This window comes from Tiliqua scincoides, chromosome 5 (genome assembly GCF_035046505.1).
Source record: "Tiliqua scincoides isolate rTilSci1 chromosome 5, rTilSci1.hap2, whole genome shotgun sequence".
In the NCBI taxonomy this organism is placed as follows: Eukaryota; Metazoa; Chordata; class Lepidosauria; order Squamata; family Scincidae; genus Tiliqua; species Tiliqua scincoides.
In genome coordinates, this window is record NC_089825.1 from 84,437,506 (window position 1) to 84,457,981 (window position 20,476).

Consider the following 20,476-nt stretch of genomic DNA (forward strand, 5'->3'; position numbering starts at 1 on the left):
ATACTTCTTTAATAAATATTCAGCTCTGAGATGTTTGCTGCCAAAGTGTCTCAGGCACATATTCCAAGTATCTGGGAACTTAAAGCAGGATATCTTGCTCCCAAAGTAAAACTCATACCACTAGAAAAATAATTTGGAAGAGTCTCCAGTGCAGGGATCAATTAAATTCTGCTGCCTCAGTGTCTGGCGATTCAGGACCCAATCCTATCCAACTTTCCAGCTCTGGTGTAGCCACAATGCAGCCCTGTGGTATGGGAACACATGTTCCCATACCTTGAGAAGGCCCCAGTGCCTGCCCCTCCACCATAGGATGCAGCTCACACCCTGCTGGCACAACTGCACCGGATGGTTGGCAACCTTCAATCTCGAAAGACTATGGTATAAGCCTACAGCACCCGGTATTCCCAGGCGGTCTCCCATCCAAGTACTAACCAGGCCTGAACCTGCTCAGCTTCCGAGATCATACAAGATCAGGCATGTGCAGGGTTGCACCAGCACTGGAAAATTGGGTAGGATTGGGCCCTCAAGACATCACTTACCCTCACCTGGATTCAAATTTCAACCTGCAAAATTCAGCTCTCACTCTCAAACATGCTACACTCTCTAGTGCAGTGCTTCCCAAACTTTTGAGCACCAGGACCCACTTTTTACAGTGATGCTCTGTTGGGACCCACCTAGCTTTATGAGACTTTTTTAAAAAGTGTTTCACTTTACCAGCAGCTCCTTCCCAGGACATGTACAACATTCACAGTCTGAGGTGTATTCATGTTTGGGTGTGAATTATTGAACAATGTCAACAAGGTGTGACGTTTCATTTTTAACATCATTTCTCAGATCCGTATTTAAATTTGAGTTGTCCTGGTTTTGAATATTTATCTTTCTCACTCAAGAAGGACTTGCTGCTTCCTCTTTTGATTATCCTGTGTTCCTCTCACAGTCTGGTGGTCAATATGCTGCAATCTCCCTTGATTCAGATGCACTCAGCAATGGGCCAGAAGACTTCCTTTTTTCACTGGAGGTGTCAAGGGTTCAACTGAGGACTTTAGATATGCAAAACATGAACTTCATAGCTGTGCAGACTTGGCTCTAGCCTGAGTTGGATATGGTGGATGGCTGGAATCCCAGGGCCACTAGCTGCCTACTAGGTGTCCAGGGGGACTTGAAAGCACTAGGGTTGGTGTTACCCAGTGCAGGGCAGGGGAAGGGTGGTGATGGGGGTGGAAGGAATGGGGACATGGAAGGATGAAATGGAGCGGGGGAAGGGTGGCAATGGCTGGAAAAGTCTCCAGAGACCAGGTCTACCAGGCTTCCTGATGCAGAGCCATGATCTCCCCACCTAGCCGGTCTAGCCAAACATTTCTGGCTCCCCTCCTTTGGGGTAAACCCTCCCATGGTGTGACCCAGTGTGGTCCACACACACCCCAACACCTAGTAATGCCACTGCTTAGAAGCTATGGTTTCCGGTGGGACTGCTTTACGTGCTGCAGTTAGTTTGGAAGAACTTCACAACATCCACAGATGCCAGGACAATGCTGGGTTTCCAGTGAATCAGCTGGTATTTGAAGCCCTTAGACACCTGATAGGTGAACACCTGTTAGGAGCCTAGGGGAACAAAGCTTGGATCATGTGCATCCGCAACACATCCCAAAACCTGCTTGTATATTACTAGTAGTAGTATATTAGTAGAAGTATGAATCATAGTTTCTCTGAGTGTATTGTTCAGCATGTTGGAGCTAGCCTTGCCTGAGACAGTTTTGTAGGGCTATCTTGCATGGGGGACATCATCCTAAAGTGGAGAGTGAATGCAAACTGTCATTGTGCAATGCCTGTGAAATGTGGTTTCTCAGACGGTTGTCACTGTCACTTTGTCAGAACTGACCAACCTGCGTTTCAGGCTCAGGTGCAACCAGTAAAGCCTTTATTAAGTGAGTTTAATAAGTAAAGCCTTTATTAAGTGAGTTGATTAGTCAACAATGGGCAAGGTTAACATGAACAAGCATTTTGGATTAGTTCAAAGAAGCTGCCAGAAGTAAGATGCAAGCCAAAGGTTCGCCGGAGTAGGGGCAGGCAGTTTGAGCAGATCCACCACCAGTTCTGCTGCCCTCACCACAGTGTATCTCACCACCACCACCCTAGTTTAACTGGTGCCTGTGGCAGCAGCCTAATTTGGACTTTTTGGGGGAAGCTGCATATGCGCCCACCATTGCTACTGCTAATGCTGCCACCTCCTCCTCATCCTCCCGGCTGTTTAAAAAAAGACAGGCGCTAAGCAGAGGGTGTGCTCCAGGGCCCCCTACCACAGCCTCCTGACCTTTATCTCTACCACTTCCCACTTGCTCCTACCTGGTTATGTTCAAACAAACCAGCTGGGCAGAGCATGCTGGGAGGAGTGTTTTTTCTGGTCCTGGCCTACTCCATCCAGCCTATTTGTTTGAAGACATGGTTGGATGGGAACGTGTGGGACAGGGTGAAGGTAAAGGTAAGAGGCTTGCTCACCTCTGCTTTCTTCTTGCCTGATTGGTTCCAGCCAATCAATAGAGGCGGAATGATCCTGCTTTGATCACTGTCGTGGAAGGGGAGTGTCAGAAAAGGATTGCTGTGGTGTCTGACTGTCGTCGTCCCCAAGCATTGCCACCTCAATTTCTTGTGGAAGCACTGCTAGAGGAAAAGGTGAGTTACTACTACCCCGATCCTCTTCTCCTTACTCTTAATAAGAAAAGGATTGAAGCATAGAGTGAAGCAGCTGGGTGGGCAGCAGACCAGGGGGAGGTGGCAGGCAGTCGCATGGTTCATGGTTTTTTCCGGTCTGCCACCTGACATGAGCACCTCAGTTCCCCTCATGGCTGATCCAGCCCTGATCTAGGCAGACTCACAAGGGAACACCAACTACCTGACATCTGAGTACACAAGTTAGGGTTAGAGTTGGGACAAGGGTTAAGAACAAACTGCATAAGCCGTGCTGTCAGCTTTCCCAGGTAGCCATGGACCTGGATAATATTGGACTGCCTTGACCAGTTGTATGCTTTTCTGGAGTACACTGTTGAGACAGAAAGAGAAAGAAGGTATTAGGATGCGTTGAAAAGGAGAGCAGCAAAATAGTTTTCTCTTTCATTTCATGAAATGTTCATCACCTGGCACATACATTGGCTGGCATGGCTAATGGCAATAGGCTTCTTATTGGGTTGGATGGCCACCAATTCCTCCCACTCTTCCAGCTGAAGGTGGACGGCGGGCTCCGCCTCCTCTGTTACAAAAAGAAAACCAGATTAATTAGAACCTTGTGTAGATCTGGTCTTTCTCTGAAACTGATCTTAGCTAGCAACAGTCTCCATCAACTTCAGTTAGCTTTGTTTGCAAGGATACTATCAGATCCACAGCCCAGTCCTGTTCATAGTATAGCATGCAGCCACATCAATGGAGCCTACCCTGCATTTTATGGGGGACGAGATTAGACAGCCTGCAGAAGGTAAATAAAGCTGACCGACTATCTATGGGTTTTCTCAGACTTGCACCAGCAATTATGCTCAGGCATGTCCAAGTAAAGCCAGGTGGTGTGTCAGGTTGCAAAATGGGGTGTAGGATCCAGGAGAGGCCACCAGATCCATCTCCTGCTGCCCTCGCCTGGCACCCTGACTCCTCCTCCTCCCCACCCAGTCACTCCCCCTGCCCTCCTCACGAACCCTCCCCCCCACACCAGTCTACCTGCCTCAGCATCCTTCAGGGATCTGCCATTGGTACTGCCTTGCAGCAGCAGCCTCAAATGACCCAGCAGCAGCGTAATCTTCATGCCATCACAGAGCATTTCACGAACTGGAAAACTAATTCTGCTGTCATTAAAGGTTTATAGGATCGGACCACCAGTCAGAATAATGTTCATCTATCCCATTTTCATTTTCCATTCTGTGCAGGACCAGTCAGCTTTACGCTACAGAGCTAGTGCAGGTAGTGGCTGGAGAGGTTCAGAAGTAAGAGCATTCAGCCTCAGTTATATATCTTAGCCTCAGCTATGGATGGGAGTGTGCTCTGTATTTGAATGCCATGGAAAGACTATGTTCAGTTGATAGGGAGAGGGTACCTCTGGCTAATGGGGAAGAGAAGAAATGGTGGTTCTAGGAGCCTGCAGGGCCTACTAGATGTTTTCACTGGACCTTCGCACTACAAATAGACCTGCCAACAAACAACTGGATTTGGGAGCTACACATTATATCCACCACATCAGGGCCGGCCCATTTATGAGGACAACTGAAATGGCTGCCTCAGGCAGCACACTGGTGGGGGCACCCACTTCTGTCTGCCACTTCCCTCCATTGATCCTCCTTCTCCTACTCCCTGGGTTGGTAAAGGAAGAGAGGGACAGAGAAGATGTGTGGAGGAAAGGAAAGCAGTGGGCTGGAGTGTCAATGGAACATGAGCTGGTGCATCAGTTGATAAGGGGGTAGCATTTGGCAAGATGCTGAAAATTTTTGACCCACTTCTGTAATTACGCACACATGATCTGGCTGCCCTCCCTCCAGCAGGCTGCGGTATGTCTGGATCTCTTGCTCCAGCCGGGTTTTGACATCCAGGAGCTCTTTGTAATCTTGGTCCTGATCCTCCATTTCCAAGCGCAGCTCTGTCAGCTGCTGTTCCATGCAGGAGATGTGATCTTGTATTTCAGCTAGCTGGGTATTGTAGCAATGTTCTATCTCAGCTAAAGACACTTGCAGCGAATCCTTCTAGAAGACAAAACAGAAACCAAAATCTTCAGTACTTTAAGGGTGTATGATGAATGAAGTGTTTGTTGGATGAGGAGCAATGAAAAAAGCAGAGGGAAATTACATAAAAGGGGAGTGTCATTTATTCAGCCTAGTCCTCACTTTGCACCTGTATCAGAGAGGAAAGCATGGATACTGCTTCTTGTGTAATACTGCAGACTCCAGGGTCTACAAATCTCTGCAGCAAAATTGTGCAAGCTCAGATCCAAAGTTCCATCCCAAAGTATATTTCTTCACCAGTGGGACCAAAGGGACAAAGATGAGTGGGAAAGCAAATCACAATGTGCAGGATTTTTTATTCTGGTGCCATTATTTTTTGTCCTTTTCTAAGATGATTAGGGCGCAGTCCTAACCCACTTTCTAGCACTGAGATAAGGACAATGCAGCTCCAAGGTAAGGGAACAAACATTCCCTTACTTTGAGGAGGCCTCCATGAGTGACACCCAACTGCAGGATGCAGCATATGCCCCACCGGCACAGCTATGCCAGTGCTGGGAAGTTGGCTAGGATTTGGGCCTTAGTGAGACAAGAATTTTCTACAGCAAGGGTTGCAGTAGGTCTCTCTACTGTCCCTCAGCAAGGCTGTCGAGTGAATTTGAGATAGGATATGATCCTTCAGAGGATCCTGAAGGATAGGGTTGATCGTTAGAAAGGGGAATATGCCATTCTGTTGGAAAACACATAACATGGATGGTCAATCATCTTGGGATTGAACCGATGGCCATAAGCAAGTCATTGTACTGCCTGTCCTAGCCCTTTCCTGGTGGTGTTCCCTTGTGGCTCTTAACTGAATGCCCTGATAACTGAGAATCATCACCCTGGGTGCCAATTATATTCAGTAAATGGTCAAGAAGCATCCAGTTGCATAGGGACCTGGACCTGATCAATACTAGAATGGGAAATCACCATAACCTTCTCAAGGAAGAGCAGGTAGTGCAATAAGGGGCTGGCCATTCCCACTGCCCTTACCAGATTGCACTGGGTCTGAAGATCAATCTCGAAGGCCTGCAATTGGCGTCTCAGATCAACCACTTTGCGGCGGCCATCCTCAGCTTCCTTGCTGCGGGTGTAGACTTTCTGGTTCACTTCCTCAAGCTGAAACAGACATGGGCAAAGTATCCGCAGTTTTATTTAATATTCAATGGGCAAGAGAAGAATGGGCAAAATAGCATTGGGTATGGTGGGCAAGAACAAAAAGAGTTCATAGCCAGAATTGTGTGTGCCCTGCTCTTAAAAATAACACACAGAAGCCTCCAGGTTCTGCAACCTGAATTATGTACATTGGTACACACATGCACCCTGTGTTTTGTTTCCGCTGACCATGGAGAAGGGCAGGGAGCTATGAGGAACAAAGAACCACTGCCATCCTGGGACCCCTGCAGGTCTCCATCCTTTTAATTTTGATTCCTTAAAGGGGCAGCCATTCTCTACCTTGCTTTCATACCACTGCACCACCTCCTTGCGGTTGGAGTTGATCATTGCTTCATACTTGTGTCTCATCTCCTCCAGCAGTCTTTTCAGATCAGGCCCAGGAGTGGTACTAACTTGTACAGTGACATCACTTGTCCACTTTTGCAGGCGATTTACTTCCTGAAAGGACAGCCCCTTTCATTATACGTACATTAGACCTTTATTGGCATAGACAATACACATATTCCATTACAATACACATATTATCTTTTGAGAAAGGAGGAGAGCATGTTTTGGTGAGCCAATAGTGTACCTCTGCATGGGTCTTCTTGAGATGACACAGTTCCTCCTCCAAGGACTCACGCTTAGCCTCCAAGTCAGTCACAGAGCTGGTCAGTTGAGTCAAAATGAGATGTAATCCATTCAGGTCAGCCTCCACATTCTGACGAATACTACATTCACATTCAAGCCTAAATCCAGAAGAGATTAAAGAACCCTGAAGACTAGCCAACCGCTAGCTGCACTCAACTCACAGTACAATTCTATGCATGTCTACTCAAGAGTAAGTCCCATTGTGCTCAGTGGGGTTTACTTCCAGGAGAGTGTGTAAAGAATTGCAGCCTTATTTGGGAAACATGCTTATTCCTGCACACCATGATCAGATCCAATGATGGACAGAGTGCCTATACTTTTAACCATTGTATAGAAGAGAGGATTTTGGAAGGTGTAGCTTTTAAAGCCCTTCCTTATTGAGCTGCACCTGTCAAAATTCCCTCTTCTATACAATGGTTAACAGTATAGGCACTCTGTCCTCCACTGTATTTGGTCACCCTGTTCCTGCAGTATTAGCCTTAAACATCTTTGCACCTGAAGCATTTACGGACACACACATGCTTCTCAGTTGGGACTTGATCTTTAATGACACACAACAACAGAGGGTAGAAGCAGGAAAATGGTGGCCTTCCCAGAACAAACAGCCCAAAGAAGATTTGCTTTGTGTCATTTCATAGTAAGGCCCAGCCCTGTGTTACTGGCTGATGTCCATACCAAATGAAAATTGGTAGGTGTCCATCACAGACGGAAATGACTACAGTCTGATTTTAGAGTGATTTGCACTAGAAAAGAACTTGTGGATCCTTACATCTTGTTCCTCTTAGCACACCACCTCCAAGTTCATGAACATCAAATTGGGCAGAACAAGCCATTTCAAGAGGCACGTGGCTGTTGCCCAAACCAGTAATTAGAATGACACCAACGGTGTCTCTCCCTCTTCCTCTCCCTCCATAATGTCTCATCAGTAAATTTGCGTGACGCCATTACACTTCAGGTTCTGTGCAAGTTCTCACTGGGAAGAACTTGTAAGGATAAGGAAACTCACAGTATAGCGACGTCATTGTCAACATGTATTTACTTACAGCAATACCTTGCACTTTCGTCTGAGCAGAGACCAGAGCATGGATGAAAGTCCAAAATGGATGAATGTCAAACATAGCCTTATTTCACTTGAAAATTTATCTTGGCTGTCAAAAAATGCATGTAACTAACTATACAACACATAGGAATGTGTGCAAAACCTAAATAAACAGAAACAGAAGAATATCAGTAGCTGTTGTGGAAGGTTGATGATATCAGACAAGAGGAAAGCGCATAGAGGAAATTTGAAACATGACTGTAATTGAAAACAGCTGAAAGAGCAAAGCAATGAAAGTTGAGTGGACGAAAGTCAAGGTATTGCTGTACTAGACATCACTGGAAAGGGGGAGAGGGGGGAGAAAGAGACACAGTGTTGGTTTTCTCAATGACAGCCACACAACTCTAGTAATGTCTGGTTTCACCCAAAGTCAGTCACATACAACAGTACATTCACACTGGATTGTGTGCACATATCATTCAATGTTGATTGAACATGCATGAGGAATTGCTCTCGTTGCCCCCCTCCCATTCAGCATAACTTCTGAAAGGTCTTATACGTGAACTGTAAACACAAAGGTTCTGAACGTGTGAGCTTCTGGCAGGATTCCCATACATGTATATACAGGTGGGGCCTCTTTATCTGTGGATTTGGGATCCATGGTTTTATCTCATCTGCTGTGAGATCTCCCCACCTGCTGTCCTCCGAACTATGCTCCAGTCACATTCAGAGGTCAGGGGAGGCAATGCACACCCTCCCCAGCCCTCAGGAGGCCCTCTAAAGGCCTCCAGAAGGCCAAAAATGGCACTTCCGGTTTTTGGCTGAAAACTGGAAAAGTGCCTCTTTTGGCCTTCCAGAGGCCTTCAAAAGTGCCTCTTTTGGCCATCCAGAGGCCTTCAAAAGTGCCTTTATTGGCCTTCTGGAGATCTTCAGAGGTGGGGAGATCCATGGGGTTCAGAACGCGCAGTGAGATAAAACCACTGGTTCTGAGTCCATGAATAAAGAGGCTCCACCTGTATATGCCTGTATGAGAATCCTGCCAGAAGCTCACACAATTGCAGGTGGAGAGATCAGCAGATTTGACTATCCACGGATTTCAGTATCCACAGAGGGTCTGGGAACCGATTCCCTGCGAATACTGAGGCACCACCTGTAGTTTGTATGAGTTGTTTCAGAAATTGTGCTGAATAGGGTTAGGGAGTCAGTGAGGTCAGCAGACATGATTGGATATGATCCAAGTTCCTCCAACACACACAGTCCTCTGCAAAAGCCCTGGAGATGTATCCCTTCCTCCTTTTTTTTCACACGTCCTGGCCCTTTTCCCCATACTAATTTCCACAAATGTGAATTCAGGAACATCTGAAGGATTTGAATACAGCAAGTCCCCACTTAAAGTTGTTGACAGGTTCTTAGAAACTGCAGCTTTAAGCAAAACGACTTACAATACAGGCCTACCCACATTCTGTTGTCTTAAATGTTAGACCTATTCTTGAGTATATTTGAGGTGCTGAAACAAAAAATGTTATCGGTTTTTCCTGATTGGCTCTAATTTCGGGGGTACAGCATAGCTACCTTATATGCTGATTCTAGCAGCTTCATCATGAGGAAGCCATTGCATTGGCTATGCTGATGGTGGCCATGCTGTAGCCCACCCCCCAAACTAGAGTCATTCGGGCAAAACCAATGCCGTTTTTGGGTTCAGCACTTCAAAAATATCCTAAATGTGTTCAAGCATTATTGGCGACTAAAAAAAGGGTTTTTGTTTTGTTTTTTGTAGGCCTGTGTAATGAAACCAATTTTACTATAGGCTGACTGATATACGTAGACAAGAGTTAAGTTCCTACAGCATATTTCTGGTCACAAAAACATCACCAAACTTCTAAATAAAGCCACAAAACTCTTCTAATATTAAACACTGAAATAACTGTGAGCTTTCCATGCTGGAGAAAACCTACACAGACATGAAGAGAGTGTGCAAACTCCACACAGATGCAGGAATCAATTTTTTTTTTTTCCTCAACAACTTTATAACCAAATGCCTTTAAAGAAATGACTTTAAGTGAGGACTTTCTGTATTGCAAGAAGACAGGATACATTCTTTATCTGATGGAGAAATGGTTACTTCTGTCTCATGTCTTCAACGTCCAGCTGGTTGTTGTCAATCTTGAGAAGAATCTTGTTAATCTCTACTGTTGTAGAAATAATCTGGGAAAAGAGTCAGGAAAGAAAAAAAGAAGCTCTTAGGTCTCTAGGTACTATATAGAGGGTGGGTATATAAGTCCAGCACAATGCGGTGGTAGATTCAATATTCCACTTCAAGCTGCAGGCAAGCGATGTGAGTTTTTCTGCACTTCCCCAGGGCTCATCCATGGGCAATGTTCCCTGCAATTTTTACAGGGGGGGTTCATGGAGCCTGCACAGAACTGCACACGGGCAGCTCCAAGGCACTTGGTAATGACATCATCATCATCATCAAGCTCCTGAGTGCCATAATGGAAGGTGGGCAGGGCTCCAAGGCCAGCTGCACAGCCATGCAGAGAAGGCTGTCCATGACTGAAGTCGACCAAGGCAGATTGGAGGAGGTTGTTTGTCTCTGTCTGCCCACTTACCTCCACCTCTCCTCCTCCTCCCACTCCCTGGATTGGAAAAGGAAGATGGAGATGACAAGGAAGAGAAAGTGTGGAGAGTGTATCTCAGGGAGAAAAGTTCTAGTTCAATTCACTTCTTACTCAGAACAGTTCAGAATCTGTGAGAAAAACCTGTCTTATCCAGCAGCATACTTAATAACCTTGGTGCCTGTGGCAGTGATGTCATGATGTCACATTGTTACATGATGACGTGATATCACTTCCGGAGGAAGGAGGAGGCACTGGTGGCAGCCACTTAGTGATTTAGCAGCCACCCCCTTTTCCTTGAAGCGCCACTGAGCAGAAGGATGGGGGGCACCAATCGCAAAGCTGCCAAAAATTGCAGCCCCCTTGGCATAGCACCAGGGGCAGGTGCCCCTCAGGTTCCACCCTTGATATGCCTCTGGCCTTATCACCTCCCCAGCCATATGGTTGGTTTATTTAAATATTCTCCAGTCACATCTGAGAAAACACCTACCTAAAGGATGCTTGGTTTAAGCAACTTCTATGGTGGTGGTAAATAGAATGGTACTTTGCCCTTTAAAGGTGTCATATAAAAGACAACTAATAACATTAAGAAAAGAGAATGAAATCTATACTTAGAAAGAGGATGGCGAAACGAGTTCCTTTATGGGTTTGGACGTCCATAATGGCGTTTGTACCATGCAATGCAAGAACTTGTAGGGGTGTCTGGCAGGCTGGGAGAGAAGGCAGCTTCTGCTTGGGGACTGTCTCTATTTGGGGCCCTTCAGGAGGCCTCAGGTTGGCTCAGGGGGAGGGGGTTAAGTCACCCTGGTCCTCTTCTCCGGCATAGCCCTTTAGTCTAAGTGCTGTTGGAGACAGCCTTCTGCCTCTCCAGTCCTGGCTTTCTGCCCTCATCATGGGCCTCCCATGACCCTAATATAGGCTGCTTTGTCCTCCAGCCTCACCCCTTCCTTACTGGGGAGGGCATAAAAGGACCCCACCCAGGGCCTCTCTTCCTGGTGTTACCTCCCTTGTCTCTCCTTCCTCCCTGACCTCTTACTGGGTCAGGTCCTTCTGGCCTCCCACCTTCTCCCTGACACCAGGTGCTCCAGTCAGGGAGAGGCGCCCTGTCAGCAGGTCTCTCCCCATGAGCTGGGGATGTGGGAGGTTGTCAGGCAGACTTGCCTGCGCCGAGCGGCTCTCCCTCTTGCCTGGCCAAGCTGCCTTCCCCTTGTGTCTCCTTGGCCCCCTCGCAAGGCAAGTCTGGGTCTGACGGGGAGGAGGGCACCCCTGCACAACTCAAATACACAGTGCTGAGATCCTTGGAGTGTGATTGACAGATGATATCCCTACCTGGTTTTTAAGCTCCTCCATCTGTCGGTAATAGTGGCTGTAGTCCTTCCGTTCCCCAGGGGGGCCTTGCTTGGCATAGAAATCACTGATTTTGGACTCGAGCTCAGCATTCCCAGCCTCCAGGCATCGCACTTTGTCAATGTAGCTGGCCAAGCGGTCATTCAGGTTCTGCATCACCACCTTCTCGTCAGTGGAAGAGAAGATGATACCACAAACAGCAGGAGCAGCACCCACCCCACCGATGGCATTGCCAACATCCCCACTGCCAATTCGAACTAGGCCATTGCCAAACCTAAGGTGACCTCCATAGCTGCCACTGGGACAGCTTCCTGTGCTCATACTCCTTCCGTAACCACCACCACTAAATGCCCCACCACGGCTGCTGCTTGAAAAGCTGCTTGGGCCAATTCCATAGCCCCAAGTGGAGCTACTCCCCACGTGCCTTCGACAGGAGAAGTGGCCTCTCACGTGGCCTAGCCCACAAGAGGTGCAATCTTTGGCAGAGATCGGGGAAATCCTGGATCTTCCATTGGAGCCAACAGTGGCACCATTTTTCCTTCCAGATCCTGGAACAGAGTTGGTGCCACCATTCATAGTGAAAGCAATTAGAGATTCAACCCAGCGCAGGAGCCACGATGCAGAGCTTGGCACTCGACCAGAGTGCACAGGTTTGGCACCTCAGATCTCCATTTATATCCTTTGCAAAGGGTGTCGCTGCCGATGGGGAGGATTCATTTCTTCTCACACATTTAGTTCCATCTTATCCTTTGAGCCAAGGAAAATATCCCAAAGGCAGTTTCCCTCCACATCCCCCAGTAAACACGAATGTTCCATCACACACTACCTGCCCCTTGGGGAAAAAAAAATGTTGCCATACCAGTAGTATTATAGTTCCACAGAATCATCAAGATTTTTGTTTTTCCTCACAAAGGGAGGGGAAACTATAGTTTCTTAAAAGAAACCACTACCTCCCTTTTTGGCCAAGTCTTATGAAGTTCAGTGGCAGGGCCGGCCCATCCATTAGGCAAACTGAAGCAGTTGCCTCAGGCAGAAGATGAACAGGAGAACACCCATCTCTGTCCGCCTACTTGCCTCCAGTGCTCCTCCTTCTTCATCCACTACCTGGATTGGAAAAAGAAGAGGGGAACAGAGAGGAAGAGGAAATGTAGAGCGGGGGTGGAGAGTGCTGAGCTAGAACACTGGAGAGTGGGAATCATCATGTTGGCATCCTTCAGTCTCGGAAGACTATGGTATCGCGCTCTGAATGGTGGTTTTGGAACAGAGTGTTCTCTCCAGTGTGCAAAGCCTGGGTAAAGTAGGTATGGAGGGTGGGCTGTTACCCATGCAGCAAATCCCCCCTCTCCACGTCGCTGAAATGGTCCAATGGAAAGGCAGAAGCCAATAAGGTTGGTTCCAGCAGCGTCGCAGGAGTTGCCAGAACGTGACCGTGTCCAGCCATGAACTGCCTCAGGGACTCCGGCTCCGGATTTTGCATCGAGGTTGACTCCTGAAGCCTTTTCCATAACTGGATGTAGCCACAAGGCAGTGGAGGTTTGGGATCAGAGTTTTCCTTCTCTCAAATGAGCTGCCTTCCCAGGCTGACGAGTCCCATCTACCCGGTGGCTGTTTAGTCGCCTCTTACAACAAGTACAGCCAAACTGAGGGCCTATTCTTAACTGAGAAGCTAAAATGCTCAAAACACATCATAGTTGCTATTATACTTGATATGTAAAATAGTTTTTAGAGTGGGAAAAGCTGCAAATAATTGGGTAAGAGGGTAGCATTTGACATGCAGCCTTGGTCATCAGACAGTCTTGGGCTAGCCCTGTTCAGTAGTATCATCACATCAGTGCAAGTGGGAATGTATTGAATAGACAGAGGCAGTGGTGCCGCTAGGGAGGTCAGCATATCACCCCCATGATGGACCTCTTCCCATGCAGTGCATGCGGCAGCTCCCCAGGTGTGATAATGCACCGCTGCCCCATCCCACTGGTTTTTGGGGCTATAACCTTTGATGGAATAGAAATATTTCAACGCAGTTTGTTTCATAGCATTCCTCCTGAAATTATACATTGAACAATCTATAACATGATGGTAGTATTCGAAAATACCAAGATTTTAAAAATTTTGGTTAATAGTGGTGTCACCCCCCTCCCCGTGCAAATCACCCAGTGTGGCCTGCACGTCCGCACCCCCCTAGCGACTCCACTGGAGAGGTCAACAGGCCCAAGGTTAATAGGATTTTGTCATAAGAAGTCAAGCAGAAGATGACAAGCAGAAGACTGGCTGATCACCAAGTACTCACTTACCTTGGCATGCAAGTAATCACTTGAGGAGGCATTCTTCTGCAATAGCCTGTCAAGAAGTGAGAAGCGTCTCAGTATGCATGCACTTTCTCATAAATCTGGGACAGGAAAAGAGGGGGAACATTCCTTTAAGCACTTCATATGAAGTGAGAGAGCCAAAGTACCTGTTGCATTAAACTCATAGTTTGGTTTCATATGTGTGTTCATTGGTCTTTCAGTTAAATAACAGTCATAGGGGTGGGACGCTACTGATCAAGGTTGGAGCTTGGAAATGCCCACAGGGAGGGGTATTTAACCTTTTCCTTCCATGGTGTGGTCCTGACCAAAAAAAAAAAAATGCACCCCAGAAGCTGCCATTAGGCCCAGGAGGAAAATTTCCACAGACAACCACTTGTCACACAGATGCATGCACACCACAGTATGTTGCCACTTGATGAATGGTTATATCCACCCAAGGTCAATACATGATCTGATCTGCAGGAAAATCTCTTCCTGAGCCCAAATATGGAACAAGCAACCCAATCTTAACTAAATCTCTGCGCAGATGCAGCCACACCAATAGACTGTGTGCTGTATCCTATGGGGACAGCAATCCTGGATGCCTCCTCAGCAGAAGGGAACATCTGATCCATTACCTCAGGGTAAGCCTCAACTTCCCCAATAAGTCTATTCAGACATGCACCAGCAATTTGGTTAGCACAATTCCATGTGGACCTGGGGAGGTGGATTGAGGCCAGGAAGGAAGATACTGGCAGAGCTGCTATCATCAACTGCCCCCTTCCCACCATCAGCCCACCCCCGTTCCCACCAGGTACCTGCTTCATTTTTCCCCATCCCTGACCTGATCTGCCTACCCACCCCCCATGCCAACTTTGCTGTTTTAGGCAGAGGCCCAGTTGCAACAACAGTGCACTGTGTTTTCTGACACCAGAAGTTCCGATGGCGTCACAAAACACAGTGCACTGTTTTTTTTCATGGGTCCAATTCTAAATTCATTTCACCCAGCATCTATTCAGAGTGCCATCATAGCTTTGGCCAGGGACCCTATCCCTTTAAAACCTACATGACAAGCAGGAATCAACAGGTAAAGCTTTCCCCATCTATTCATCTCAATGGGAAGGGCTTCACCTGCTGGAACTCTGCTTGCTTTGCAGTTGTTATAGAGAACACAGGCCACTAAAATGTGGCAGATGCAAAAGATGCAACTCTATGAAAGTTGTATAACAATAAAATTTAATGAAAGAGGGAACCCCTAAGCATGGTATCTCCTATTGTGGGGTTGCTCCCTGATCCTGCAGTTAAAACTAACAGAGCTGGCTCAACATATGAATAAAATTTTAAGAGCCTCTCAGTGAGTCACAACTAAGATGTTAGAGTGGATAAATGCAATCGCCTCAAATAGATGGTCTCTTTCAATACTATAAGTCAGGGGTGTCCAAACTTTTTGGCAGGAGGGCCACATCATCTCTCTGACACTCTGTTGGGGGCCGAATTAATTTACATTTCAAATTTGAATAAATTTACATAAATGAATGTATTAGAGACGGAACTTATATGAATGATTGAAGGTCTTGCAATAGCTCAAGGCCTATAAAAGTCCTTGCACAAAGCAAGGCCAGCCTTTCCTTCACTGCCACTGCTGCATCATGGATGTGAAACAGCAAGTAGTGGAGGAAACCCTTGTCCCACAACTCATGCGAGAGGTCAAACAGTCATCTTCACACTGAGAGCAGTTGCGTCGGGCCAGCATGGGCTCCAGCAAGTCTGCGGAGGGCAAGATGCTCATTACATAAGAACATAAGAACAGCCCCACTGGATCAGGCCATAGGCCCATCTAGTCCAGCTTCCTGTATCTCACAGTGGCCCATCAAATGCCCCAGGGAGCACACCAGATAACAAGAGACCTCATCCTGGTGCCCTCCCTTGCACTGGCATTCTGACATAGCCCATTTCTAAAATCAAGAGGTTGCGCATACACATCATGGCTTGTACCCCGTAATGGATTTTTCCTCCAGAAACTTGTCCAATCCCCTTTTAAAGGCGTCCAGGCCAGATGCCGTCACCACATCCTGTGGCAAGGAGTTCCACAGACCAACCACATGCTGAGTAAAGAAATATTTTCTCTTGTCTGTTCTAACTCTCCCAACACTCAATTTTAGTGTATGTCCCCTGGTTCTGGTGTTATGTGAGAGTGTAAAGAGCATCTCCCTATCCACTCTGTCCATCCCCTGCATAATTTTGTATGTCTCAATCATGTCCCCCCTCAGACGTCTCTTTTCTAGGCTGAAGAGGCCCAAACGGCGTAGCCTTTCCTCGTAAGGAAAGTGCCCCAGCCCCGTAATCATCTTAGTCGCTCTCTTTTGCACCTTTTCCATTTCCACTATGTCTTTTTTGAGATGCGGCGACCAGAACTGGACACAATACTCCAGGTGTGGCCTTACCATCGATTTGTACAACGGCATTATAATACTAGCCGTTTTGTTCTCAATACCCTTCCTAATGATCCCAAGCATAGAATTGGCCTTCTTCACTGCTGCCGCACGTTGGGTCGACACTTTCATCGACCTGTCCACCACCACCCCAAGATCTCTCTCCTGATCTGTCACAGACAGCTCAGAACCCATCAGCCTATATCACTGAAGACTCATTGAAGACTCATTGATGACCGGGGGCTCCCTGCGCTCTGAATTGTGAGTCCCTGAGGGCCGCAAGTGGCCCCTGGGCCGAGGTTTGGGCACCCCTGCTATAAGTCATCAATATTTGTATAAAAGTCCATGCTCATGGTGACCATGAAACAAATCCCAGGGAAAGAAATATGCAGATAAATCAGCAGGAGCTTTATACATAAGGGGCAAGATCAGTTCTCAGCTGCTCCCATTCAGTTCTATGGGAACATGTAAATAAGTGGCAATTGACAACAACAGGGGTGCCCAAAACCTGGCATGGGGGCCATTTGCAGCCCTTGGGTCTCCCAATCCGGCCCGCGGGGAGCCCTCACTCTCCAATGAACCTCTGGCTCGTCAGAGACTTGCTGGAGCCTGTGCTGGCCCAACATGACTGCTCCTGTTCAACCTCTCGCATGAGCTGCAAGCTGAGGACTCCCTCCACTATTTGCTGTTTCACATATGTGAAGCAGCAAAGAAAAGGACAGCCTTGCTTAGCACATGGCCTAAAGCCTTGAGCTATCGCAAGTTCTTCGTTCATTCATATAAGTTCCATCTCTAATATAGTCATTTATGTAAATTTATTTTAATTTATTCAAATTTTAAATATAAATTAATTATTTCCCCCCCCCCCGGCCCCAAATACACCGTCAGAGAAATGATGTGGCCCTCTTGCCAGAAAGTTTGGACACCCCTGAACAAGAATGTTAGGGGAACAAAAAGAAATGTGTGTCTGTCCCACAAATGGGGGCCAATCAGGGCAAAGGGCAGATTTGCCTTCCACTCCAGTTGTGAGCATGAATACACACTTTTACATTCTTCCATAGAAGTGAATGGCAGTCAAAAAGTCCAGTACTATACTTGGGGATACTGTTGCAGTGAAACAGGAATGTGTCCATCCTTCCTGTCAGATCCCCAATTTTGAGTGGCCTAGCTTCTCCTGAAATCAATATGGCTCACAAATGGTCCTTTTAAGATTCAGATCTTCTTTCCAAACCCTCCCACCAGTCATCACAACAGAGGGCATTTTGCTAGAATCAATAAAAAGAAAGGTACCCTACCGACAGCAGCCCACTGCAAAAGAGGAGGAAGTGCTCCCTGGGGCATTTATCTGGTGTGCTCACTGGGACATTTGGTGGGCCACTGTGAGATACAGGAAGCTAGACTAGATGGGCCTATGTCCTGATCCAGCGGGGTTCTTCTTATGTTCTTAGGAAGTGAATTGTTTTGTGGTCTGAGGAAGGCAGGCCAGTTGCAGAACTGGAAATGCATTTCATTTGGTGAGAGGCAAATGTTGTATGCTTCAAACATGCAGAAAGATGTTTAAGAACTCCCAGCCATTCTTGTTTTGTGTTTCTGCATTTGCACTGATTCCCAGTTCCACCCACCCTCCCTACTTCCTTGACTGCCCTACAAAACAACTCTGATTACCCAACGGGAACACAGCACAGCTTTTCCCAAAACACAAGTCAGCAAAGATTCAAAAACGGAGTTTAAGAAATCCTCTGGGCAGGGAGGCAGACCTGTTACTTTATTACAGCCTGTGTGAAACAGTCCTTTTGTTTGTTTGTTTTATGTTTGCACAGAATTTGGATAGCATTATTCAGACAGGTACATTTCCCCGTAATACTTGCATACACCACCCTGCTTCCATTGTTTCTAACAGTATTTAAAAAAATATATTTGTGTTGATTTTATAACTCATATGTCACCAAGGAAACAAAAGAATGCTTCAACCTTTAAATCAGGCTAAATTTAAATTATAACTAAATAGAAATTAGAAACTTCATGTATGGAGATCAGTTCTGGCCAAGGTACCCGATAAAATTCAGCATCTGATTGATGTTGTCTGGATGAGCAAGTCCTTGGCTATTGCTTATTGTCCTAAAAGCTCTGACCTAAACAATATTTATATATAATATATTTATATATGTATTAAAGATATAATAATAATAATACAGGTATTTATATACCGCCTTTCTAGGTCCTCAGATTTCTCCTCAGACTTTATTCAAGGCGGTTTACATAGGCAGGCTAATTTAAATCCCCGTAGGGATATTTACAATTGAAAGAAGGCTCTATCTTTCAAGAGCCACAACAATTCAGATGTTTCGTTCTGATCTGACCTCCATCCTGGCCTCCATCCTCCCATGCTCAGAGCAGATGGAATAACTCGGCTCAGCTTGTCAGCTGCTCCAAGGTCGCACGGTGGCAGTGGCCTCGAACTGGCGACCTTCGGATGTTATCTTCAGGCAAACGGAGGCTCTACCCTCTAGACCAGACCTCCTGCCCAGACCTCCTGCCCTCCTCCATGAAACATTCCAAGTTCTTTTGTTTACATTAATTTTCACTCCCTGTGTAGTAATGCAGCCACCCCGATGGGGTGTGCGCTGAATCCCATGGGGAAGTTCCAGGCTGCAAAGCGTACGTGGTAATCTGTTGTCACTCAGAGATAGTCTCCCTTCCATCCCCTTCCCTTTCCTCATTGTGTGTCCAGTTCTTCTGGGTTATGGGCAGCCCAATCCTATCTAACTCTACCCCTCTGCAATGCCACTAGACCATAAGATGCATCCTATGGGGTGGGGGGGAGTCCCATTTGTTCCCTTGCCTGGAAGCCTTCCCTGCCCCACTGGGTCTACTCAGACCTGCATCAGTGATTTTGCTGGCACATATCCAAGTGGACCCAGGAAGGTGGATAGAGGCAGGAAGGGGGTAGGTTATTGGTGGCACTGCTACTGCTGATACTGCTCCCTTCCTAGCCTCAACACACACCCCTACTCACCCTGATCTCCACCCCATTCCTCCCCCTCCCTGCCCCATTTGGCCCACCTCTACCCCCTGCCTTCCTCTGAATTATTGAAGCCAGGGCATCATCAGAGGCTGCCGGTGCACAGATGCAGCCACTTGCCACTTGTAGCAATGGCCCAGCTGCACAGAATGACATGTTGCCTTTTGTGACCATTGTAAAATGTGAGTTCTAGAGGTGCAGCAGGCCCATTGAATTGGGCCAGTACAGTGCAATCCTAGTATGTCTATATAGAAATAAGCCTTATTTTGTTTAATAGGGCTTCTCGCCAGGTAAGTGAGAAGCACACGCTTCTTTATGCACACGCTTCTTTACTCAGTGTGTGGTCAGTCTGTGGAACTCCTTGCCACAGGATGTGGTGCTGGCGTCTAGCCTAGATGCCTTTAAAAGGGGATTGGACAAGTTTCTGGAGGAAAAATCCATTACGGGGTACAAGCCATGATGTGTATGCGCAACCTCCTGATTTTAGAAATGGGTTATGTCAGAATGCCAGATGCAAGGGAGGGCACCAGGATGAGGTCTCTTGTTATCTGGTGTGCTCCCTGGGGCATTTGGTGGGCCAGTGAGATACAGGAAGCTGGACTAGATGGGCCTATGGCCTGATCCAGTAGGGCTGTTCTTATGTTCTTAAGTGTGTATGTGATTGCAGAATTAGGGATTCAAAACATCATGAAAACCACCCCACGTCACAATCAGAGTGCATGACATAAATTCATTTATATTTTATCACATCTTTCTTCCTTCAGGGAGCTCATTGTAGCATGCATGGCTATGCCTGCCCCACTTCTATCTCCAGAACAACCCTGTGAAAGACTTTTCGGCTGAGAGATTATGATTGACCCAAGGTCACCCTTTGGGTATCCTGACTGATGGGACTGGAACTCTCCCTGGTCCTAATCTGACACCTACAGTTTTGGTTTTGGCTTTTGGGGGAACCCTGGGGCAAATGTTTGATTTTGAAAAGCGCATAAAGATGGAGCCTGTTTATCCGCAGATTTTGTATCTGCAGACCTGGTTCGACATGGGTCCCCTAAACCCATGTTGAGCCAGACTTGGCTCAAACTGAACCCTCCGAAGGCAACTGGAGCTGTGCTACTTCCAGAAGTGACGTTTTTATGCCTTTTAAGGGAGATCTGGGGGAGCCCTTTAGGGGTGGGCGGGTGGGGAGCAGTGACAGTGATC

At 47.0% G+C, this 20,476-nt stretch overlaps 2 protein-coding genes across 2 annotated transcripts in view; both read right to left on the reverse strand.

Annotated features, from left to right (window-relative positions):
• Positions 1-1,474: 1,474 nt before the first annotated feature.
• On the reverse strand, positions 1,475-11,876 carry LOC136652325 (keratin, type I cytoskeletal 19-like). Its single transcript, XM_066629259.1, has 7 exons — positions 11,520-11,876; positions 9,698-9,780; positions 6,478-6,634; positions 6,186-6,344; positions 5,724-5,849; positions 4,485-4,715; positions 1,475-1,576 (listed from the first exon to the last, which is right to left on the reverse strand). The coding sequence occupies exons 1-7, from the start codon at positions 11,856-11,858 to the stop codon at positions 1,475-1,477; spliced, it is 1,197 nt and encodes a 398-aa protein (XP_066485356.1). The 5' UTR covers positions 11,859-11,876.
• Positions 11,877-12,539: 663 nt separating this feature from the next.
• The window catches only part of LOC136652326 (keratin, type I cytoskeletal 19-like), a 19,911-nt gene continuing 11,974 nt past the window's right edge, over positions 12,540-20,476 (reverse strand). The window contains exons 9-10 of the mRNA XM_066629260.1: positions 13,829-13,874; positions 12,540-12,641 (exon numbers count right to left, since the gene is read on the reverse strand). Coding sequence (XP_066485357.1) covers positions 12,540-12,641; positions 13,829-13,874 — 148 coding nt within the window. The remainder of the gene's footprint in view (positions 12,642-13,828; positions 13,875-20,476) is intronic.

Excerpts from the sequence above, each read along its gene's own strand:
- LOC136652325 (XM_066629259.1), bottom strand. The coding sequence starts at position 11,858 with ATGAGCACAGGAAGCTGTCCCAGTGGCAGCTATGGAGGTCACCTTAGG. Across the intron at positions 9,781-11,519 it reads TGGAGGAGCTTAAAAACCAG|ATTATTTCTACAACAGTAGA; the intron begins GTAGGGATATCA and ends CTCTTTTCCCAG. Across the intron at positions 6,635-9,697 it reads GTTGAAGACATGAGACAGAA|GCTTGAATGTGAATGTAGTA; the intron begins GTAACCATTTCT and ends TTCTGGATTTAG.